Genomic DNA, 20761 nt, shown 5'->3' with positions numbered 1-20761 from the left:
GGAGCCTACCCTGCCTCCCACCATAATGCTTATTCATCATTTAGTCCCCTACTATGACAGTATCATTATCAATGAGTTTCTTTATGTTTGTGATTGATTTATATATTTGGGTGCTTCCACGTTTGGAGCATAAATGTTTACAACTGTTAGGTTTTCTTGGCGGACAGACCACATAATTATGATATAATGCCCTTCTTCATTTCTTGTTACAGTCTTTATTTTAAAATCTAGATTGTCTGATATAAGTATGGCTACTCCAGCTTTCTTTTGGCGACCATTAGCATGATAGATGGTTCTCCATCCCCTTATTTTCAGGTGTCTTTAGGTCTAAAATGGGTCTCCTGTAAACAGCACAGAGATGGATCTTGTTTTCTTATCCTATGTCTTTTGATTGGAACTAGTTTAGCCCATTGACGCTTAGAGTGAAAGATATGAATTTATTGCCATTATGTTGCCTGTAGAGTTCATTCATTTAATATATGTTTACTGAGCACTGACACCAGGCCAAGTGCCCAGCTAGCAGCTGAGGCCAGCAGTGAATAAGAAACTAGGTCGTTCTTCTCAGGGTTACTGCTTTCTAGTTGGACATATAGACAGTAAACAAAGGAATAAACACATTAACTGGAAGACCATCAGCAATCGTCAACGTACAGCATCAAGGGGGGCAGGAGACGGTGTCCAACATGCTGCACCGTTCTTTAGATGGGAGGTTAAAGAAGGCTCTCTGACAAAGTGACCTTTAAGCTGCGATGTGAGGACAAGTAAGAGCTGTTCATGCACACGTCGAGGGAAAGAGCACCAGAAGCAGGACAACGCTTAGCACACCAGTGCTGAGGCACGGTAAAACACAGTGAGGCACGGCGTGCTCCAGGGGTGGCTGAACGCAGGGACGGGGGGCAAGATGGAGCAGGAGAAGGCCGGGATCAGACAGGCCTGTGGGAGCCAGTGGGATCAGTCGGATTTAGAGTACAGATTTAGGGAGCCACCAGAGGGTTGTGGGCAAGGGCAGGATGTGGTCTGATCACAGGTGACAGCATATCCAAATGATGAGGCCTAGCAAACGTTCTATGGCGGAAAGTGCTCACGGGCCCACCCACCACCTCACTGGTGCTGCCCAGCATTTCAGACGAGTGGATTGCCTGCCACGGTCCACTCTGGGGCCAGCGGAATCGGTGCCACGGCCTGTGCCCACCATTCTGCTCACGCGGGCCCTGAGCTACCTGCCCACGACTGCACAGGGTGTCCAACGTGGTCTTCAACTCTTACCATTGTAAGATCAAGACAGAACGGAAGCCCGTCGTCCAACTGGGGATATACCCTGAGAAGCACTTCAACATACTAATCTTTCACAACTTGGCCTGGGCCCCGGCAAGGCTGCTGACACTGACTGAGGGACTCGGGCAGCTCAATTTCTCTTTGGGTTGCAATTTCTGCCTTTATAAAATTAAAGTTAAGAGGTTCTTAACTTGCAGCAAATCTTAAGAAAGAAAAGCACACTTATGCATATCATACATAATTATATTTTTCACTTCAGGGTGTGTTCACAGCCCCTTGTTGTCAGGCCCCGGGCCCGGGGCTGGAAACCCCAGACCATCAGGTGGCCACGTCCGCTGCTGGAAGAACACCGCGCCTCAACCTTCCCGCTCGCGGACCCTCGCTGTGAACAAGCACTTCCGCTACCCTGCCTTTCGCAAAGGAAAGAGGGGGGAAGAACAGTGGGAAGGGACCTAAAGGGAAGAGAAGGAGAGAAAACTACCACAAAGGGATTGTGAGCCAAGAGACGTGTGACTGGAAGACATCTGGCTTTTCAAGCCTGCCCCTCACACTCAATTTTATCCTCGCTGCTGAGCTAATGACGACAGACACACAGTCCTTTGTCGGCACGAGAGTGTCTTGTCTGGAAGTTTTATCTGGTACCTTTCTTTCCTTGAAAGCCCACGTGTTTGGGATATTGATCGAAGAGTGTGCACATACTAGGGTCTGTGGAATGATCTTACGTGGTGCATGAATGTTTAGTTTTAACACACGTGTAATTCACTTTACTTGTATCAAAAAGTTACTAGCAAACAAAATTATGTCTTTACAGATATTAGTGCTTAAGACAAAGCTAAATAAAAACAGGGTGATTCCATTTAGAGTGAATTTAGAACTATTAAGAACGCAGGAAACTAGAATTAGCACGATTCTGAGGGTGGTCTGGGAGTGAGCAGTTGGGGACGCACAGCAGGGTCTACCTCAGAATCCTCTCAGCGGATGGCAAGAGCGCGCTAGAATAGTAAGCAAGGGCTAAGTTGTCTATAATTTAGTCTGTAATTCTCAGGCTGCAATTTTTCTTTATGTAATTTTTCTGGCTCCCAAAAACGTTTCTCTCAGCTACTTCAGCGACTGTCTTTGGTATTTCCACTTCAGAACTCCATGTTCTTTTATGAGAGAAACAGAAAGAATGCACTCAAGCAGGGAAGGGAGAGAGAGAGAGAGAGAGAAAGGAATCCCAAGCAGGCTCCTCACTGTCAGTACAAAGCCCAATGCGGGGCTCGAACTCAGGAACTGCGAGATCATGACCTGAGCTAAAATCAAAAGTTGGAGCCCCAGGGACTCCACATTCTTAAGTGGAATGGAGTAAGTCACTGTGGACTTTGATCTTGAAAATATCCGATAAGAAAATATCAGGGGCCCCCTGGGTGGCTGAGCTGGTTAAGCATCCAACTTCAGCTCGGGTCACGATCTCATGGTTCATGGATTCGAGCCCCATGTAGGGCTCTGTGCTGACAGCTCAGCCTAGATCCTGCTTCAGATTCTGTATCTCCCTCTCTGTCTGCCCCTCCCCTGCTCATACTCTGTCTCTCTCAAAAATAAACATTAAAAAAAAATTTTTTTTAAAAAGCGGCTGTTTTCTTCAATTATAGTCAAACATTTTCAACTATTAGGTTTACTTACATTTTTCAGGTGGTGTTATTGTAATAGTCTGAGCTGTAAATTCTTCATCAAAATATCTGGTATCTGTCTCAGATGTTACTTGAGGCTTAAAAGGAGGTACAAGCTGCAAGAAGAAAGAACAAGAGTCCTGTTAACAGATTGCAATTTAGGAAAATTAATTTCTAGGATAAAATTAGGGAGCAAATAGTGAAGTGAACAGTGCCAGAGAGACCACACTCTGAGTCACTGTGTATGGGAGACGTAGCATTCGGCTTCCCAGTCAACAGTCGGGAGCACAGAACAGGAGGTACTTGGTTGTTCTGTATAAAATTGGAGGGATTGTGTGAAATAGAACACATGAACACCAAAGAACAGGGTGCAAAGAGGATACTGAAAAGTCCTAGTTTTTCCCCCAGTAACAAACATGCACACAAACCATACAGATGTAAACCCCTGTAACAAAATGCAGGCTCTACCCAGTGCAGCAGAAGCACGACCTGCCCTCGGTTCTCTCGCTGGCGCCTGGCCCACCAGGCTGTATCATTAAGAACACAACCTAGTGACAGTTATTCCAGGTCACCGGGTGCTGCCCCTGTCCTTGGCACAGAATGACACCTGCTTACTTCAGATGGGCGTTACCTCCTGCCCCTGCCCTGGGACGGGGGTCTTGGTAGCCCCTGAAGTTAGGTGCAAACGTTGCGTCCCTAGGTTGCATCAGATCCTTGTTGGGGACAGTGACCCAAGAGAGGGTCAAGAGTGATCACTCTAGGAACTGACAGAGCTGGATTCTTCTGCCTCAGACCTGCAGCAGGTGTGGCACTGGGGAAGCCTGGGGCTGCTGAAGGTCACAGAAGCCACAGAAGCCCGAGCCTCTGTGACCTCCACTGGCTGGGGTGTGACTCCTGCTTGTCAGGGCTCTGGCCTCGCAGGAGAGTCTACAGATTTCTTGTTCACACAGGGAGTCCCGACCCAGGACCTGGAGTCAGAGTACACGCTCTCACGAGTACCATTCAGAATACGAGATACTGCTTTTATTGTTTTTATTTTTTTAAGGTTTATTTTTATTTATTTTGAGAGAGAGAGAGAGAGACGGAGGGGGGGAGGGAATGGGGGAGGGGCAGAGAGAGAATCCAAAGCAGGCTCTGCCCCATCAGTACAGAGCCAGATGTGGGGCTCAGACTCACAAACCTCAAGATCACGACCTGAGTCAAAGTTAGATGCTTACCCGACTGAGCCACCCAGGCACCCCAGGAGACACTGCTTTTATAATAAAATTCCCGTGTGTACAGAAAAACAGGAAACAGAGTGATAGAAATCAATATGTTTTATACAAATTTTACGAAACACACAACTGGCTTTAACTCAGTGCATTTTCCCACTCTTACTGTCACCAAATTTATGTTAAATAGGCAAAAATCTTTAAATTATTCTCTAAACAGACTATGTTTTAAAACACCAGGGGCTGAGCAGAATTAAAAGCGCATTTTCAGAATGAAGGACCACACCTGTTTATGGCCCATGTAACAGAGCATTTTTAATCTCTTTTCTTCTTATCATTCCTTCTCTTTGCCCCCAGTGCACAGCCCCGGTTATTAGCAAGCACTTTTGGGGGGACGGACCTAATCCAGGTTCCACTCGTCACTGGCAGTGGCTTCGGAACAGCAGCCTGGTTTTCTTCCCACAGCCTTGATCTCACCTGGGCCAAGCTCCTCTGTCACATGCACCCTGCTCTGGGATGCTCCCCAGGCCACGCGAGCACTCGCTCCACTGACGGAAGTCTTCCCTCTTCCTCTCAGACTCAAGGGCGTTCTTACACACACGGGAACAGCAAAGGTGATCGGGATCAGAGAACTTGGGGCTTTCCTCTTTGAAGAAGGAGGGGTCACTGCCTCTACCTGCAGACAACTGGAGACTGGGGCTCTGGTTGAGTCACCATTTTCCAAATGCTCAAAAAATGGTTCCTCCACGTCCTTCCAAGCAAAAATTCGCCACAAGAAACTCTTCTTGGCAGAGGTGGGTTTCTGGGCATGTGCCATTGGCTTTGCTAACCTCTGCCCACCCTTCCCAGTGGCCCCCCTCTGAGGGCAAAGACTGACCTTCTAGTTGGGAGAAAAGCTGCCAGCCTTTCAGGTGACAGCCAGAATGGTCACTCAAACAGTTTTCAAAAGTCACAGGAGGCTTAAGCTGGTCGCTGCTCAGATGTCCCAATGCTACAAAGGCTTACCTGGCCTCCTCTCCCAGGTGGCCGCCCTCCCGTCCCCTTCTATCCTCACACTGCTTCATTTTCCTCCAAATGGTGTTTCAGCACCTGACTCAATACACCTACGCACACACATGCAAAACAGACTTACATTTGTTTACCGTCACTGCCATTACACCTTCTCCCAATAAAACAGAAGCTCCGTGAGGGTGAGGGCTGACTGACACACAATAAACTGTACATGTCAGGAGTGTACAAAGTGACATGTTTTGACACGTGTACTCACCCAAGAAACTATGACCAAAATCAAGATGGAGAAACGTTTGTTTTCTCACGAGCCCGTTGTGAGCTCTCTCTCCCCTCCTCCGTCCCTGCAGGCAATGACTGACACGCTTTGTGCCATGATTGATTTGTTTGTATTTTCAGGACTTGTATGTAAATGGAATCGTATAGCATGTATCCTTTCTCTGATTTTTTTCAGTTAGCACCATTATTTTGACGTCCGTCTATGTGACTTCATGTGTCAACAGCTCATCCACTGCATGGCTGGGTGACGTTCCGTCATACAGGTGTACCGCCATCTGTTTACCCATCACCTGTCAGTGGACATCTGGGTTGCTTCCAGTTTGGGGCTATTACAGATAAAGCTGCTAGGACTCTTGAGGTCCAAGTCTTTGTACAGAGATGAGATTTCATTCATTTTGGACACATACCAAAGAGTGGAATGGCTGGGTCACATGCTAGATGTACATTTAACTGTTTAAGAAACTGCCAAACTGTTTTTGCAAAGCGGTCGCTTCATGTTATGTTACTACCACCAGTGGATCAAAGTTCCACTATGTTCTTGCCACTACTGGTTCGGCTGGTCTCTTCAGTAAAAGACATTTGGATGTGCGGTGGTATTTCACTATGGTTTTAATGTATTTATTTCCCTAATGAATAATCGTATTTTTCATGAATTTGTAACTTCTTTGGTGAAGCGTCTGTTTAATATTTGCCCCACTCCCCTTTTTGTCATGAAATGCAGAGTTTTGTTTTTTTTTTACACACAATCTGCGTGTATGTCTTTAATCAGATTTACGATTTGCATATATTCTTCCAGTTTGTGACTTTTCCTGTCATTCTCTTAACAGTACCTCCTGAAGAACACACATTCCTAATGATGCTGTCTGATTTGTCAGTTTTTCTTTGTGGATCACACACCACTCTCATCTACGAAGTCTCTGTGTAACTTAACACTGCAAAGGTTTTCTCCTGTATATTCTTCTAGAAGGCTCTACCTTTAGGCCTATGATCTGTTTTGAGTTAATTTTGTATATGCTGCAAATTCTTTTTTAAAAAAGTATGTATGTGCATTTTACCATCACAATTTGTTGGACTGAGTGATCTTTGCACGTCTATTCCAGGTCAATTAACCAGTTATGCATGGGTCTAGATTTCTAGATTCTCTGTGGGCAAATAAAGATGTTATCTGTCCAGAACAAACTGTCCTGATTCCTGTAACTTAGTAAGTCTTGAAGCTGGGCAATGTAAGCTTTCCAACTTTCTTTTTTGTCAAAATTGTTCTGGCTATTCTAAGTCCTTGGCATTCCAGATGAATTTTAGAATGAACCTAACAATTTCTACAAAACAGCTTGCTAGCATATTGATTAAGATTGTGTTGAATTCATGTATTAATTTTGAGAGAACTATCATCTTAAAAATACTGAGTCTTCTAAATCATGAATGCATTAGATGTCTCCCCTGCTGTATATTGTCTTTAATTTCCTTACAATATTTTTTAGTTTGCAGTATGAAGGGCTTTCATCTTTGTCAGAAGTATCCTTAAGTACTTCATATTTCTGTTGCAGTCATAAGTGACATTAATTTCCATTTTGGATTGTCCGTTGCTGCCGTATACATTTAGTTATTTTTGTATTGTGCAATCTTTTGTATATTTAGCTTGTATCAAACAACTAATGAGTTAAACTTTAGTAGTTTTTTTATAGATTCCATCTGATTTTCTATATAGGTAATAGTGTTGTCCCTGAATAAGACAGACTTACTTCTTTCTTTCCAATCTGAATGCATTTTATTTCTTTTTCTTTACTTCTTTTCCTGCCCTGGCCAGAAACTCCAGTACAATGTTGAACAGAGTGAACATCTTCACTTTGTGAAAATCACTCAGTCTTTCCCCACTAGGATATTAGTGATAAGTTTTCCTTAGATGTCCTTTATGAGGGCAGAGAAGTTTCCAGTTCCTGGTTTACTGGGAGCATTTTTGTTGGTTTGCTTTGTGTTTAAATCAGATGGATGTTGGATTTTCTCAAATGCTTTTTTTTCCCCTGCATCCAGTGAGATAACCATGTGTATTTCTTAGTTATTGTTAATATGGTAAATTTCAGTAGTTGGTTTTTAAATGTTAAACCAACTCTGTATTTCTAGTATAAATCCCATTTGGTGATGATGTGCTATTCTTGTATGTATTGCTGGATTTGATTTGCTAAAATTACATTAAGTATTTTTGTATATAATTTCATTAAGGAAATTGTTCTATAGCTTTCTTTTTTTGTATTACCTTTGCCTGCATTTGGTATCAGGTTAAGCTAAACTACTAGAATGAACTGGGAAATACTGCCTTATTGCTCCAGAGAATTGAAGATTTGCATAGAATTGATACTATTCCTCATGTAAATGTTTGGGAGAATTCACTGGTGAAACCAAATGGTTTGGGAGTCTTTTGTGGGAAGAATTTTAACTACAAATGTAATTACTTTAACAGGTACAAGGCTATTCATGATATCTATTTCTTCTTGGTAATTTGTGTCTTTCAAGAGATTTGTCCATTTCAGCAAAACTGTTGGTTTTATGGACATGAAGATTTTCATACTATTTCCTGTTATCCATTTAATACCCATAAAGTCTATAGTGAAGCCACCCCTCTCATTCATGATATTCATAACTTGTCTTCCTGCTTTTCTGTTCACTTTGGTTAGAAATTTCTCAATTTTGTTAATCTTCTCAAAGAACCAGTTTTCTTTTCATTGATTTTATTTTATTTATTTATTTATTTTTTTTATTTCACTGACTGCTGCCCCAATCTTTATAATTTCCTTTCTTCTGTGTAATGGAGTTTAATTTGTTCTTTTTTTCTAGTTTCTTAAGGTGGAAGATAAGGTCACTGATCTTGGACCTTTCTTCCTTTCAAATGCAGTCCTTCAGTGCTACAAATTTCCCTTGAGGTATTATGTTAGCTATCCCACAGCAGAACAAGCTTTGTTTTCATTTTTAGTCCGTTCAAAATCCTTTCTAATTTCCCTTTTGATTTCTTTGTTTGACCCACAGATTATTGAAAATTGTGCTGGGTTTCCAAATACTTGAGGATTTTCCACGTATCTCTGTTTTGATTTGTTTTTATTCTCTTTTCATGCTTTAAAACTATTTGAATCCTTGAAGATTTATAGAGTTGTTCTGCTCAATGGCAAACGATCTATGTGATCTTGAGGAGAATGAATACTGTTCTGTTGTCGGATGGGGTTCTGTGTCAGTTAGATTAAGTTGGTGGATGGGATTGCTAAACTCTTTCATAACCTAACGATTTTCTCTCTGCTGCTTGTATCAATTATTTGAAAACAGGCATTGACATGCCCAACTATAATGTGGATTTACTTGTTTTTTCTTTCAGTTCTATTAATTTTTGTTTTATGTATTTTAAGTTTTGTTATTAGATGCAAAAATAATTAAGGTTTTTTACATCCTCTTGATGAACTGATCCCTATATCATGATGAAACAATCCTCCTCATCTCCGATAACATTGCCTTGAAATCTTCTTCATGGGATACTGATACAGCCACTCTAGTTCTTGATTAGTATAAGCATGGTACATGGTTTCCCATCCTTTTATCTTTATCTATTTGTAATTTACATTTAGATGGGTTTCTTGTAGGCAGCATACAGGTGATTCTTGCTTTCTGTCCAACCTGACAATCTCTTTTAATTGTGGCATTTAGACCATCTGCCCTCAGTGTGACTCCTGATATGGTTGAGATTAAATCTACCATCTTGCTAGTTGTTTCATACTTGTCTCATCTGGGACTTGGTTTTGCAGTGATGCCACACCCCCAGTTCCTAGAACAGCGCTTGCCACTTAGTGGCACGAGTAAACGAAAACATCGATCTTGGGGCTGGAGGGAGCTGTCAGAGAGCATGCAGTCTACCCTTGTAGAAACGAGATCGAAGCACACTTAGTAAAATGACTTGCTGAAGATGACACAAGTAACAACCAGAGCAGCAAACCCTCCCTCTCCCGATCCCAAGCTCTCTCTACCGCAGCGCCTGGAGAGACACGGCATGAAAACGCCTTTGCCTTTGACTGCTTCTCTGGACGTCAGTCAAAGTCAAGACATTCGTGCTGGGAGCGTATTTCCTCCCCTCAACTCACACACAGTAGCAGAAGAGGACCCAGTAAAATAGAAACATCCACACAGGGAAGCGAGAACCCTATAGGGAAAGGGATGAGAGAGAACATGCAAAGAACCACCACAGGCCCCAACAGAGGTTCTACCACGCAAATCTGGGGACACCGAGCCGCGGTTTCCTCAGAGCTCCAGGGCAGATGTTCACTCTAAACCACTGAACACATTTCAAATATTTAATTCTTCTGGGCTGAATTGTGCCCCCTCCCCCACATCCAGATGTTGGGAGTCCTAATCCCCAGGGGCCGTGCTGGGAGAGATGGCCTTTCAAGAGATGACTCCATTAGAACAAGGTGTCAGTGTGGGCCTCAGTCCAACCTGACAGGTGTCCTTGCAGGAAGAGGAAATGTGGACACACACAGAGACTCCGGAGGCACGCACAGGAAGAGGAAAGACCACGTGAGGATGAGCAGGTAAGGTGGCCATTCACAAGCCAAGGAAAGAGGCTTCAGAAGAAAGCAACCAACCCTGCCAGTCTCCTGATCTTGGACGTCCAGCCCCCAGAACTTCAGGAAAACCAACTTCCATGAAGTCACCCAGTCCGTGGTACTTTGTCATAGCAGTCCTAGCAGATGATCACATCCCATTTTATTTTTGCCTTTAAACCAGTATCATCTTAATTTTCCCTCCCTCACTCAGGACATATTCTCAAAACACTCCTGTGTCAACTGCAAACTCTCGTTTAGGAACGCGAAAGTACAGGCCAAGTCCAGAAACACTCAACTCTACACCTCAGCTACCTACTCGATGGATGGCCGCGGTGTCATGAACTGCAAACTTGACCTATTTTCCCAACAAACGTGATAAACCTAGGACATCTCTTTCTTTGAAAGCTAGTCTGTTTTCAGGATACGTAGTTCCGGACAATGTAAACACGAAGATCGCAGTGCTGGCTTCTGGACTTTGCTTGCAGTTTACTGCAAAGGCATCATCAGGGTGCATTTACTGGTCCAGCCTCAAGACCACAGAGAGGCAGCAATGCTGCAGCCCCTAACTACTCCCACGCTACTCCTCTACCAGAGTTACAAGTTACCAAGTCATGCTATCATCTGCAATGTTTCTAAAGCACTGTGTAGGTTTTTGGCATAAATGAAAGAACAGAGAGAAAACATGTCCCTGAACTTATTATAGTAAGTCATAGTCCCCACTCCTGGTGTGGCTGGAATGACAGCCGGGGAGTACAGACACCACGGTCTCTTAGGGTCAGTGTCCTCTTCCCTTCCCCAGCAACCAATCAATTGTTACCATACGCTTTCTGTGCTCTTCCTTCTGTCTTCAGTGTAGGCGCTCTAGAAATACAAAGCAGGGCTTGAAACTTGCAGGAAAAATGGATACAGTGACTACGGAACCCTAATTGTCATCCTATTTGAATACTATGGTTATGTCCACCACTCTGATATGGATCAAAAAAGACTATGAACACAGATACTAGCAACAAAAACTGCCAACACTTTGGGGCACCTGAGAGACTCAGTCGGTTGGGCATCTGGCTCTTGGTTTTGGCTGAGGCCAGGATCTCACAGTTTAGGGGATCAGGCCCCACATTGGGCTCTACACTGACAACACAGAGCCTGCTTGGGATTCTCTCTCTCCCTCTCTCCCTACCCCTCTCCCACTGAGACATATGCTCTGTTTCTCAAAATAAATAAATAAATAAATAAATAAATAAATAAATAAATAACATTAAAAAAAAAAAACAGAAAGTGGAGGACAATTAAAAAAAAAAAACGCTAACACTACTGGATGCTTAGATATGCCATAGACAATAATCTAAGGCTTTAACTCTATCTCTTTAAAACAATTCAAGAGAGTAACTAAGCTTAGGTAGGTTTATTTAATCTCTGTTGTCCTAAAAAACTGGTTTTATGCTGTGTGTGTGTATGTGAATGTGCACACACCCAGGAGAAGTGGGAATATGAAAAAGAGGAATTTATTTCTAACAAAACTAATAAATCTTTGGCAAACATTATTTAACTACGTCATCTGCTAAGCTTTACAATACCAATGAAAATTTCTTGACAGGTGACCAGAAACTCAAATAACTCATTAAATAATGAGAAGACAGAGTTGGAGATGGGCACAGCAGCTTCAAGTGGGGAGAGTGAAAGACGGGGAACCCCACGTTCTGCGTCTAGTGCGCCCACGTGTCCGGCTGACTCCCGAACCGCACTTGCACAGGGCAGACTCCAAGCTCCCCAGGGAAGTCTAAATAAGCCAACGTAAAATTTTGACGCTCCCTGTGGAGGACACAGACGTTGCCGTTTCAGTTCGGCCATGACAAACTGCCTACAAATACAAAAACTCAAAATTCTTTGCTGTAATCTAACAGGATTCAGAGGCGCTACTGTGTGTCAGTCACAGTGTCCAGGACATAGTCCAGACTGACGCCACATCAAAAGAAACAGGGGAAGACGACACACCCACCACAAAGAGACAATCAGGGAGACGGATGTGAACAAGGCCTGGACTCTGTTGGCAGATGTGAATTTTCAAGCAGATTTTACAACTATGCTCAATGATAAAATATGTTCCTAATGAATAAAGACATGGAGAAATGGAAACTATTAAAAAAAGGGAATCAAATGGAAAATCTAAAACAGAAAAATATGACCTCTGAAATAAGAAATTCACTGTGTGGGCTTAGAGCAACTTAAAGATTTGAGGAAGGTCGGTAACCTGGAAGATTTATCAATAGAAATTTTTCAGTCTGCAGAGCACAGGAAGAAATTAGAAAAAAATGAACACAATTTCAAAGACCAATGGGATAATGTCAAAGGGCAAAATGTATGTGTAATTGGAATTATAAAGGGAGAGGGGACAGTAAAACAAAATATATATTTCTAGGAATAATGGCTAAAATTCTTCCACTGTTAGTGAAAGGTTCAGAAAGCTCAGAGAACTCCACGTAGAATAAATATAAAGGAACCCTCACCTACACACATTATAATCTGAAATCTGAAGTCTGTCAGTCAGGGTTCGAGCAGAGAAGCAGAAACACGTGTGTGTGTGTGTGTGTGTGTGTGTGTGTGTGTGTGTCCATGAGAGAGAGAGAAAGACTGAGGGAGAAAGAGAAGGACAGAGAGGGACATAGGAAGAAGAGGGAGGACGAGAAGGAAGGAGGATGGGCCAGAGGGAGAGAGCTGGTCATGCAGTCTCTGTGAGGCTGCTGTCTTCACGTTCAAGGACATGTGGAGCTTGGCATCCGTAGGGCAGGGGGTGGGAGGGGAGGATGCGTGTAAAGCAGGGAGAAGAACACAGCGAAACCCAGAAGCAGGAACTGGAGCCCACAGGACAGACTGAAACCCACACCACTTCTTACTGTCTCTGACCTTGGCACAGATGTCCCACGCAAGCTGGGGACCTGCAATGGCAACACACACGCTGGCCCAGCAGTGGGAAAGCTAACCGGTTTGCAGGGGAACAGGGAACAGAGGCAGGCGAGGTGAGCAAACAGACCAGCAACAACATTAGGAGCTACAAGTCCCTGCTGCTTCACTTCTGCCCCCCGCACCCCGAATCTCACAGGAGAGTCTCATACGACAAAAGGAATTCTGGAAAATGTAGCTTGGCCTAGTCAGACTGATTTATTCTAAAGCCATCACACAAACGAAAATACCTTGCAAGCAGCCGGTGAGATGTGACACATAATTTACAAGGGAAAAGGTAACTGAATAAGCACTTACAAAACTACCAACTCACAATTTTATATCCAGTGAAAATATCCTGAGTGTGAAGGCAAAATAAAGACATCATCAGATAAAAGAAAACAAATTCCTTGCCAGCCAACTTGCACTACAAGAAATGGGGGAAGTTCCTTCGGCTGAGGGGGAATGTACCAGAAAGGAACCTGGGCCTCCAAAGAGGAGTGAAGAGATACGGGCGCTCACTCTGCATTTAGACGATGGTGACCATGACCGCGAGTACACCAACACCCGCTCACGTGTACACATTACGGGTGAATCACGGCTCAGTAAAACAGATTACTTTCTAATTTTAAAAGAAGAATGAAGAGCATTTGAAGTGGTAAACATGTAAAAAAAAAAAAGAAAATACTAAAGTTCTAACTTCGCAACTGGACAGAGATGAAGGGTAATGTTCAAGAGGGAACACGGACGTTTCCTGAAGGAACCAGAGACTTACAATCGATACGGAAAATCTGCACAGGCCCTTCCAGAAGAGGTCTTACTTCATGCAGGCCTTGCTCTGCTCCTCACACTAAGTACCATATAAATTACTCATTTAAACAGCTGCCATTTCACTGAAATGAGTATCAAAGAGGTGATCAAAACAAACTATCAAGTACTTAAGTTACACTCTAGAAAGCAAGTTTTCCCTTCTTTTCTGTAGGAAACCTCTGGAAAGTCAGTACAAATGTAATAAGTAGGAGGCAGATCAAAATGAAGATCTTAGTAAAATCAAAATGAGCCACAGATTCCAAATCAATCTTCCCTGAAAACCTCTTGGTCGTCACTTCACCATTCTGTATCAGTATTTTCCCTTTATGAAGAATAAAACCTCAGCACACCGCATGAACTTCTGGAATCTCCTGCCTCAGCTTCTGGCCGGGGCCCCTGCCCTGTCAGCAGTGAGGCTTCCCTCCGTGCCCTCCCCTCCCCATACAAGGCACGCCTCTCCTCAGGGGCCTACCGTGGGGTGGGCCGCACACATTCTCACTCAAAGAGGCCAGGCCTCCCGCGGTAAAGGCAGGGCCCGCAGGCAGACACCACCACCCTGGCTTCAGGACCAAACATTTACGAACACCTTTGCTTCCGCGGTATTCCCACTTCTTCCCATGACTGTCACCAGGCAGCTGCCCAGCCTCTTCCGTGAAGACTAACCCCACCGGCGAGGCTTCGCAGATCTTGCTTTTTTCTTATATCTTACTTGCCCCTGTATTTATTAATCTCACACCTCACAATGTACCCACTGTACGTCTTACTGTTGGTACACAGCTCCACTTTCAGGGCCCTGGCTGCATTCTCCCCCCAGGTACATAAGCAAAACAAAAGCGAAAAAACAGATCTAACCCATTCTGTGGGCGGTTTTCCATTTAGCTCTTGCACCCTCTTTACTCCTCCATTTTCTTGAGTAGGACCGCGCTTGGCGCTTCCGTTTCTTTCCCTTCCACCCGACTTACAAAACTGAAAAAGAACTATCTTGAGCATAAAGGAAAGAATATAAAATGACAACCAGATGCAACACATGTTGACATTGTGTCAAATGTACTTTCAGACTTTTGTATTTTTAAGACCTAAAGCACAGACACAGCTCAATACCTATTGCTTTCCCCTCACTAATACCCATTTTTAATTCCCCCCAATTACAATTATGTTCGATTCAAGCAAATATTGTGGTGGAGCTCCTTTGTGTCATTTGCATGCAAATTCCTATACTTTTCTCCCAATTATGTCGCAGATACAATTTTCTTTAGTTCGTTTTCAGTTATTGTAATAATGGTATCATTCCCTAGGCATCTTATGTGACCTGACTTTTTATGTTTATGTATTTTTGACTATCAGTATTGAATGCTGAATAAGCCCAATTTACTCATTTTTTATTCAGTACAGTATTCCACTATAAGAATAGGACAAACTTTAATTATTACATATTCCACCATTAACGATCTATTAAGTTATTTTGTCCTTTAAAAGTCACATATCCCTTATTTCTTTTTCTTATTATGTTGGTTAGAATCTATAATAAAAACTGCCTAGAATGTGATATTGGTGGATACCTTTTTCTTACATTTAAAGAAAATATTTATAATATTCAAACATTAAGTATAATGTTTGTAGAAAAAAAAATTTTTTTAACATTTATTTTGAGAGAGAGAGCACGTGTGCTTGAGCAGAGCTCAATCTCCCCAACTGTGAGATCATGACCTGAGTTGAAATCAAGAGTCAGATGCTTAACCGACTGAGCCACCCAGGTGCCCTAACTATAGAAAAATTTTTGATAAAAACTTAAAGAAGGTTCATGTTATTTCTATGTTACTAAAAGTGTTTTAAATATATTTTTAAAAACCATGAGTATGTTCTACTTTCATTTTATGACAAGTTTTTCTATAAAGTTTGAGATGGTCATGTGGATTTCTCCCTTAATCTCTAAATGTGGTGAATAACATTAATTTTTTCTAATATAATCACATTTCTAGAACAAATCTAACATGGACATCAGAACATACATATTATTTGCATTGTTGGAAATAATTGCTCAGTAGTTTATTTAGAATATTTATATCCCTGTTCATAAATAGCTTATTATTTTTCTTTCTTGTAATAGTTTTATCAGGGTTTGGGATCAAAGTTACAAAATAAGTTTGAGAAGCATATAACCTCCTCCCCTCTCTTCCTTCAGAACAGATTGTATAAAATTTTTCTAATGATAGGGATTATCTTATCTTTTAATGTTTGATGGAGATTACCTGAAAAATTCATCTGGGTTTGTACTGGTGTTTTTTATTGGGGTAAAAACACTGGAGTTGGAGAAGTGACAGACTGTAAACTAATTTAACAATTAGGTATTTTCACACTTTTCTTGAGTGAGTCAGCTGGTAATTTTAAGCTTGCCTGAAATTATCCATAAACTCTCTTTTTAAAAAACAGGATAGGGGTGCCTGGGTGGCTCAGTCAGTTAAGTGTCCAGTTCTCAGTTTTGGCTCAGGTCATGATCTCGAGGTTCATGGAATCAAGACCTGCGTGGGGCTCCGTGTTGTTGCGCGGATTCTCTTTCTTCCTTTCTGCCCCTCCCCTCCTCACGCATATGCACACACTTTCTCGCTCTCAAAATAATAAACTTAAAATATATATATATATACACACTTAAACTTAAAAAAATATATATATATATACACACATTCATGGTAGTTATATTACATTTTCATTGCAATATATTTCTGTATCTCATTTTCATTCCTAATATTTTTTATTAATTTTGAGCTCTGTCTGCTTGACTAGTCTTATATATAACTGCATTTTCCTGATGTTTTCAATCGTTTCTATTTATTCATTTGTACTTCTACATTTACTGTGTGCTTCTACTTACTTCCACCATGATGATTCTGTTGCTGAATTTCTTTCCCTCATTTTATTTGGAAGCTTAGCTAATTAATTTCTGATCTTTCTATTTTACTTGCCCACTCCCACCCCAGTACAAGTATTTAAGAACTGCCTTGATTACCTTTCACAAATTTCACTGTCCTTCTAACTCCAATATTTTCTGATTTTCAATGTAACTACTTCTTAGTCCGTGAATTATATTAAAGTTCATTTTAAGAGTTTCAAATATTTGAAGTTTAGAGAAGTATTTCTTTGCTGGTTACTCCTAATTTTACTGATCACAGAATATGGTCTGAGTTATATATAGTTCCTTTGTTTTCCACTGAGGTTTGATTTAGTGCCTCAAAAGAAATGCATGTTCTAAACTACAGACCAATAGGGGCGCCTGGGGGGCTCAGTTGGCTGAGCAACCGACTTCGGCTCAGGTCATGATCTCCTGGTTCATGAGTTCGAGCCCCGCAGTCGGGTTCTGTGCTGACAGCTCAGAGCACGGAGCCTGCTTCGGATTCTGTGTGTGTGTGTGTCTCTCTCTCCACCACCCTCCCCCACTCATACTCTCTTTCAAAAATAAACATTAAAAAGAGTAAAATAAATAAACTACAGACCGATATCCCCATGATCACTGATGCAAAAATCCTCAACAAAATAGAAGCAAAAGGAATGCAGCAGCATATTCCAAGACCTGCACTCGTGACCACCGTCCTAAGGATTGCACCGAATCTGCAACATCGCTGTGACTAGAACTGCCATCTCAATAGTAAGTCTCCAAGCCACAAACATGGGGTGTCTCTCCGGTGGTCATGTCTTTTCATCTATTTCAGCAACGTTGTAGCTGGCAGCATACAAGTCTTGCACCTCCGTGATTATATTTATTCTTAAATACTTTACTCTTTTTGCTGCTACTTTAAATGGAACTGTTTTCTTAATTTGCTTTCCAGATTGTTCATAGCTAATGTATACAAATGTAATATATTTTGTCTGATTTCATATCCTGCAACTTTGCCGACTCTGTTTATTAGCTTTAAGAGGTTTTGTGTGTGTGAATGTGTGTGTTTGTTGGGTTTTTCTACATCTGTGAAGAGAGATGATTTAACTACTTCTTTTCCAATTTGATTGCTTTCTATTTCCTGTTCTAACTGCTCTGACTACAACTTCCAGTATTATGTTGAACAGAAGTGTCACAAATGGGCATTCTTGTTCTCTTCCTTATTTTAGGTGAAAAGCTTTCAGTCTTTCACCACTGAGTATGATGTCAGCTGTGGGTTCATCTATGGCCTTTATCATTTGAGCAAGTTTCCTTCTATTCCTAGTTTTCTGAGGTTGTTTTTTTTAATCAGCAAAGGGTGTTGACTTTTGTCAAATTCTTTTTATGCACCAAGATGATCATGTGGATTTTCTTTATTCTATTAATGTGGGATGTTAAAATGATTAATTTTAGTCTGTTGAACTGTCCTTGCATTCCATAAGACTCACTTGATCATGCTGTACAATCCTTTCAATATGCTACTAATTGGTTTGCTAGTATCTTAACTGAGGAATTTTGTATCTATATTAGGGATATTTGTCTCTAGTCTTCTTTTCTTGCAATGTCTTTGTGTGGCTTTGGAATCAGGGTAATGCTGGCCTCATAGAATGAGTTAATAAGTATTCACTCCTTCAATTTCTTGGAGGAGTTTGAGAAGAACGGGTGTTATTTCTTCTCTAAATATTTGATAGAATTCTCTAGTGAAGCCATCTGGTCTTGGGCTTTTCTTTGTTGGGAGTTTTTTGATTACTGATTTAATTGCCTTATTAGTTGTAACTTTATTCCGATTTCCTATTTCTTCTTGACTCATTTTGGTAATTTGTATGTTTTTAGAAATTTTTCCATTTCATACAGGTTTTCTAACATCTGTTCAGAGTATTCTCCTACAATCCTTTTTATTTCTATAAAGTCAGTAGTAATATCTTTCATTTGTGATTTTAGTACTTTTCTTTTTTTCCTTAGTCAATCTAACTGAAAGTTTGTCAATTTTATCTTTGCAAATAATCAACTTTTGTTTTTTTTTTAATTTCTCTATTGTTTTTCTATTTATTTCATTTCTTTCCACTCTAATCTTTATGCCAAAAATTGGCTAACCTAGATGAAATGATGAGGTAAATTCATCAAGAAGACACAACAATCTTAAATTTGGGAGCACCTAAAAGCAGAACTTTAAGATTAAAATAAAGGAAAGGTGATAAAACTAAAAGACAAATAGTCAAAGCCACAATTATAGTTGAGGATTTTCATCCCCTTCTCTTAATAACTGGTAAAAGCAAGCCATTAAACATTCAGTAAGGATATAGAAGACTTATCATTAGTTCACTTGACTTAATTGACATTTATAAAACACCATATATAATAAGAGAATATTCTTTCCAAATCCACACAAAGCATTCATCGATATAAACCATAATTTATTTCATAAAACAATCTCAAAAAATTTAAAAGATTTAAAATATACAAAGGATGTTCTTTAAAAACAAGATAATTAAGCTAGATATTAAAACAGAAAGATAGCTGAAAAATCGACAAACACTGTAAATCAAACAATGCACTTCAAGAACCCATATGGCCAAAGAAGAAATCCTAAGGGAAATTAGAAAGCATTTTTAAATGAACAGCAAGTCACACTATCATGTAACACAACTTGCTGGAGTGTTTAGAAGTAAACAGATAGCACAGCCACTGTGTTAGAAAAGAACAAAAGACTCAAATCTAAGTTTCCAACTGAATAAACTAGAAAAAGAAGAACTGATTTAAAAAACAAGCTGAAATGGAAAAAAAAATCAAGACAATAAGTGATCAACTCAATGTCAATTATTTCAACAATTAGATAAAGTTTTAAAACTTCTTGAAACACATACAAGCTACTAAATTTCATTCAAAGGAAATGAGTAACTGGAAGTGTCCTACATCCATTAAAGAGACAATTTCTGTAGTCTGGGCTTGGATGGATTCAACAGGACATTCTATCAAACATTTATAGAAGAAATATACCAATTCTGTGCAAAATCTTTCATAAAATAGAAGAGAGGGAAACACCACTCACTTTTGGTGTCAAGCATTATCCTGATTCTAAAATCAGGCAGGTAGTAACAATAAAAAAAGTACAGCCCACAATTTAATATATAAAAAGTCCTTGACAAAATACAAGCAAAAGAAATTTAGCAATATATAAAAAGTATATATACCATGACTGAGGTTAATCTGAGGCACACAGTATAGAGGCAATATTCAAAAATCAACATGATTCACCATATTAACAAATTAAAACAGAATACCACATGATTGTGTCAGTGAATGCAGAAAAAAGAGTTTGACAAGATCCAGTGTCCATTCATAATAACAATGTTCAGAAAATAGGAATAGTTGAAAATTTTGTCAGTCTGAGAGATGGTGTACATTTAAAAACCTACAACTAATATCGTGTGAATGCTATTTCCCTAATATTAGTAATAATTAAATGTCTGTTCTCACCATTTCTATACTACATTGTTCTGGCAATCCTAACTAGTGAAACAATGCAAGAAAAAAAGAAAAGGCAAACAAATTGAAAAATCTCCTAAAAAAAGGTGTTAGCCCTAGCAAGTAAGTTTGGCATAAAAAACTACCCTGATAAACACATACAACTTCGAAAAACCTATTTACCTCAGTTTCTTCAGTTTCTTTTACCCAGTACATAATGTCTGGCTCTCAATACAAGGCATACTAAAAGATAAAAAAAAAACCAAACCAAACCAAAACCCAGTTTCAAGGTAAAGAGCAGGCACCAGAAAGTCTCAGATATGGCACAGACGTTGGAACTCACCAGACCAGGAATTTAAATCATCTATGAAAGCATAGTAAGGGTCTTAATGGAAAAAATATACTACATTCAAGAACATATGGGTAAGGTAAATAAATAAATGAATTCTCAGAGAAAGAATAAAAAGGAAATGCTAGAAATAAAAAACACCATCACAGAAATTTAGAATACCTTTGGTGGCTCAATCATAATCAGGGCATAGCCAAGGAAAGAATCAGTGAGTTTGAAGAACTGTTAATAGAAACTTCTGAAAGAGAAGTAAGAGTAACAAAGAATGGAATATCCAAGAATTGTGAAATAAT

General features: G+C 40.6%; 1 protein-coding gene across 7 annotated transcripts in view; it reads right to left on the bottom strand.

Moving 5' to 3' along the window:
- The window catches only part of AKT3 (AKT serine/threonine kinase 3), a 304707-nt gene that overhangs the window by 7512 nt on the left and 276434 nt on the right, over nucleotides 1–20761 (bottom strand). For all 7 annotated transcript variants that reach the window (XM_042926503.1, XM_042926505.1, XM_042926504.1 and 4 more), the window contains one exon: nucleotides 2938–3040. In XM_042926503.1, coding sequence (XP_042782437.1) covers nucleotides 2938–3040 — 103 coding nt within the window. The remainder of the gene's footprint in view (nucleotides 1–2937; nucleotides 3041–20761) is intronic.

This window comes from Panthera leo, chromosome F3 (assembly GCF_018350215.1).
Source record: "Panthera leo isolate Ple1 chromosome F3, P.leo_Ple1_pat1.1, whole genome shotgun sequence".
In the NCBI taxonomy this organism is placed as follows: domain Eukaryota; kingdom Metazoa; phylum Chordata; class Mammalia; order Carnivora; family Felidae; genus Panthera; species Panthera leo.
Note: the sequence above shows the minus strand (reverse complement) of the source record. Positions and strands in the feature narration are given on the sequence as shown.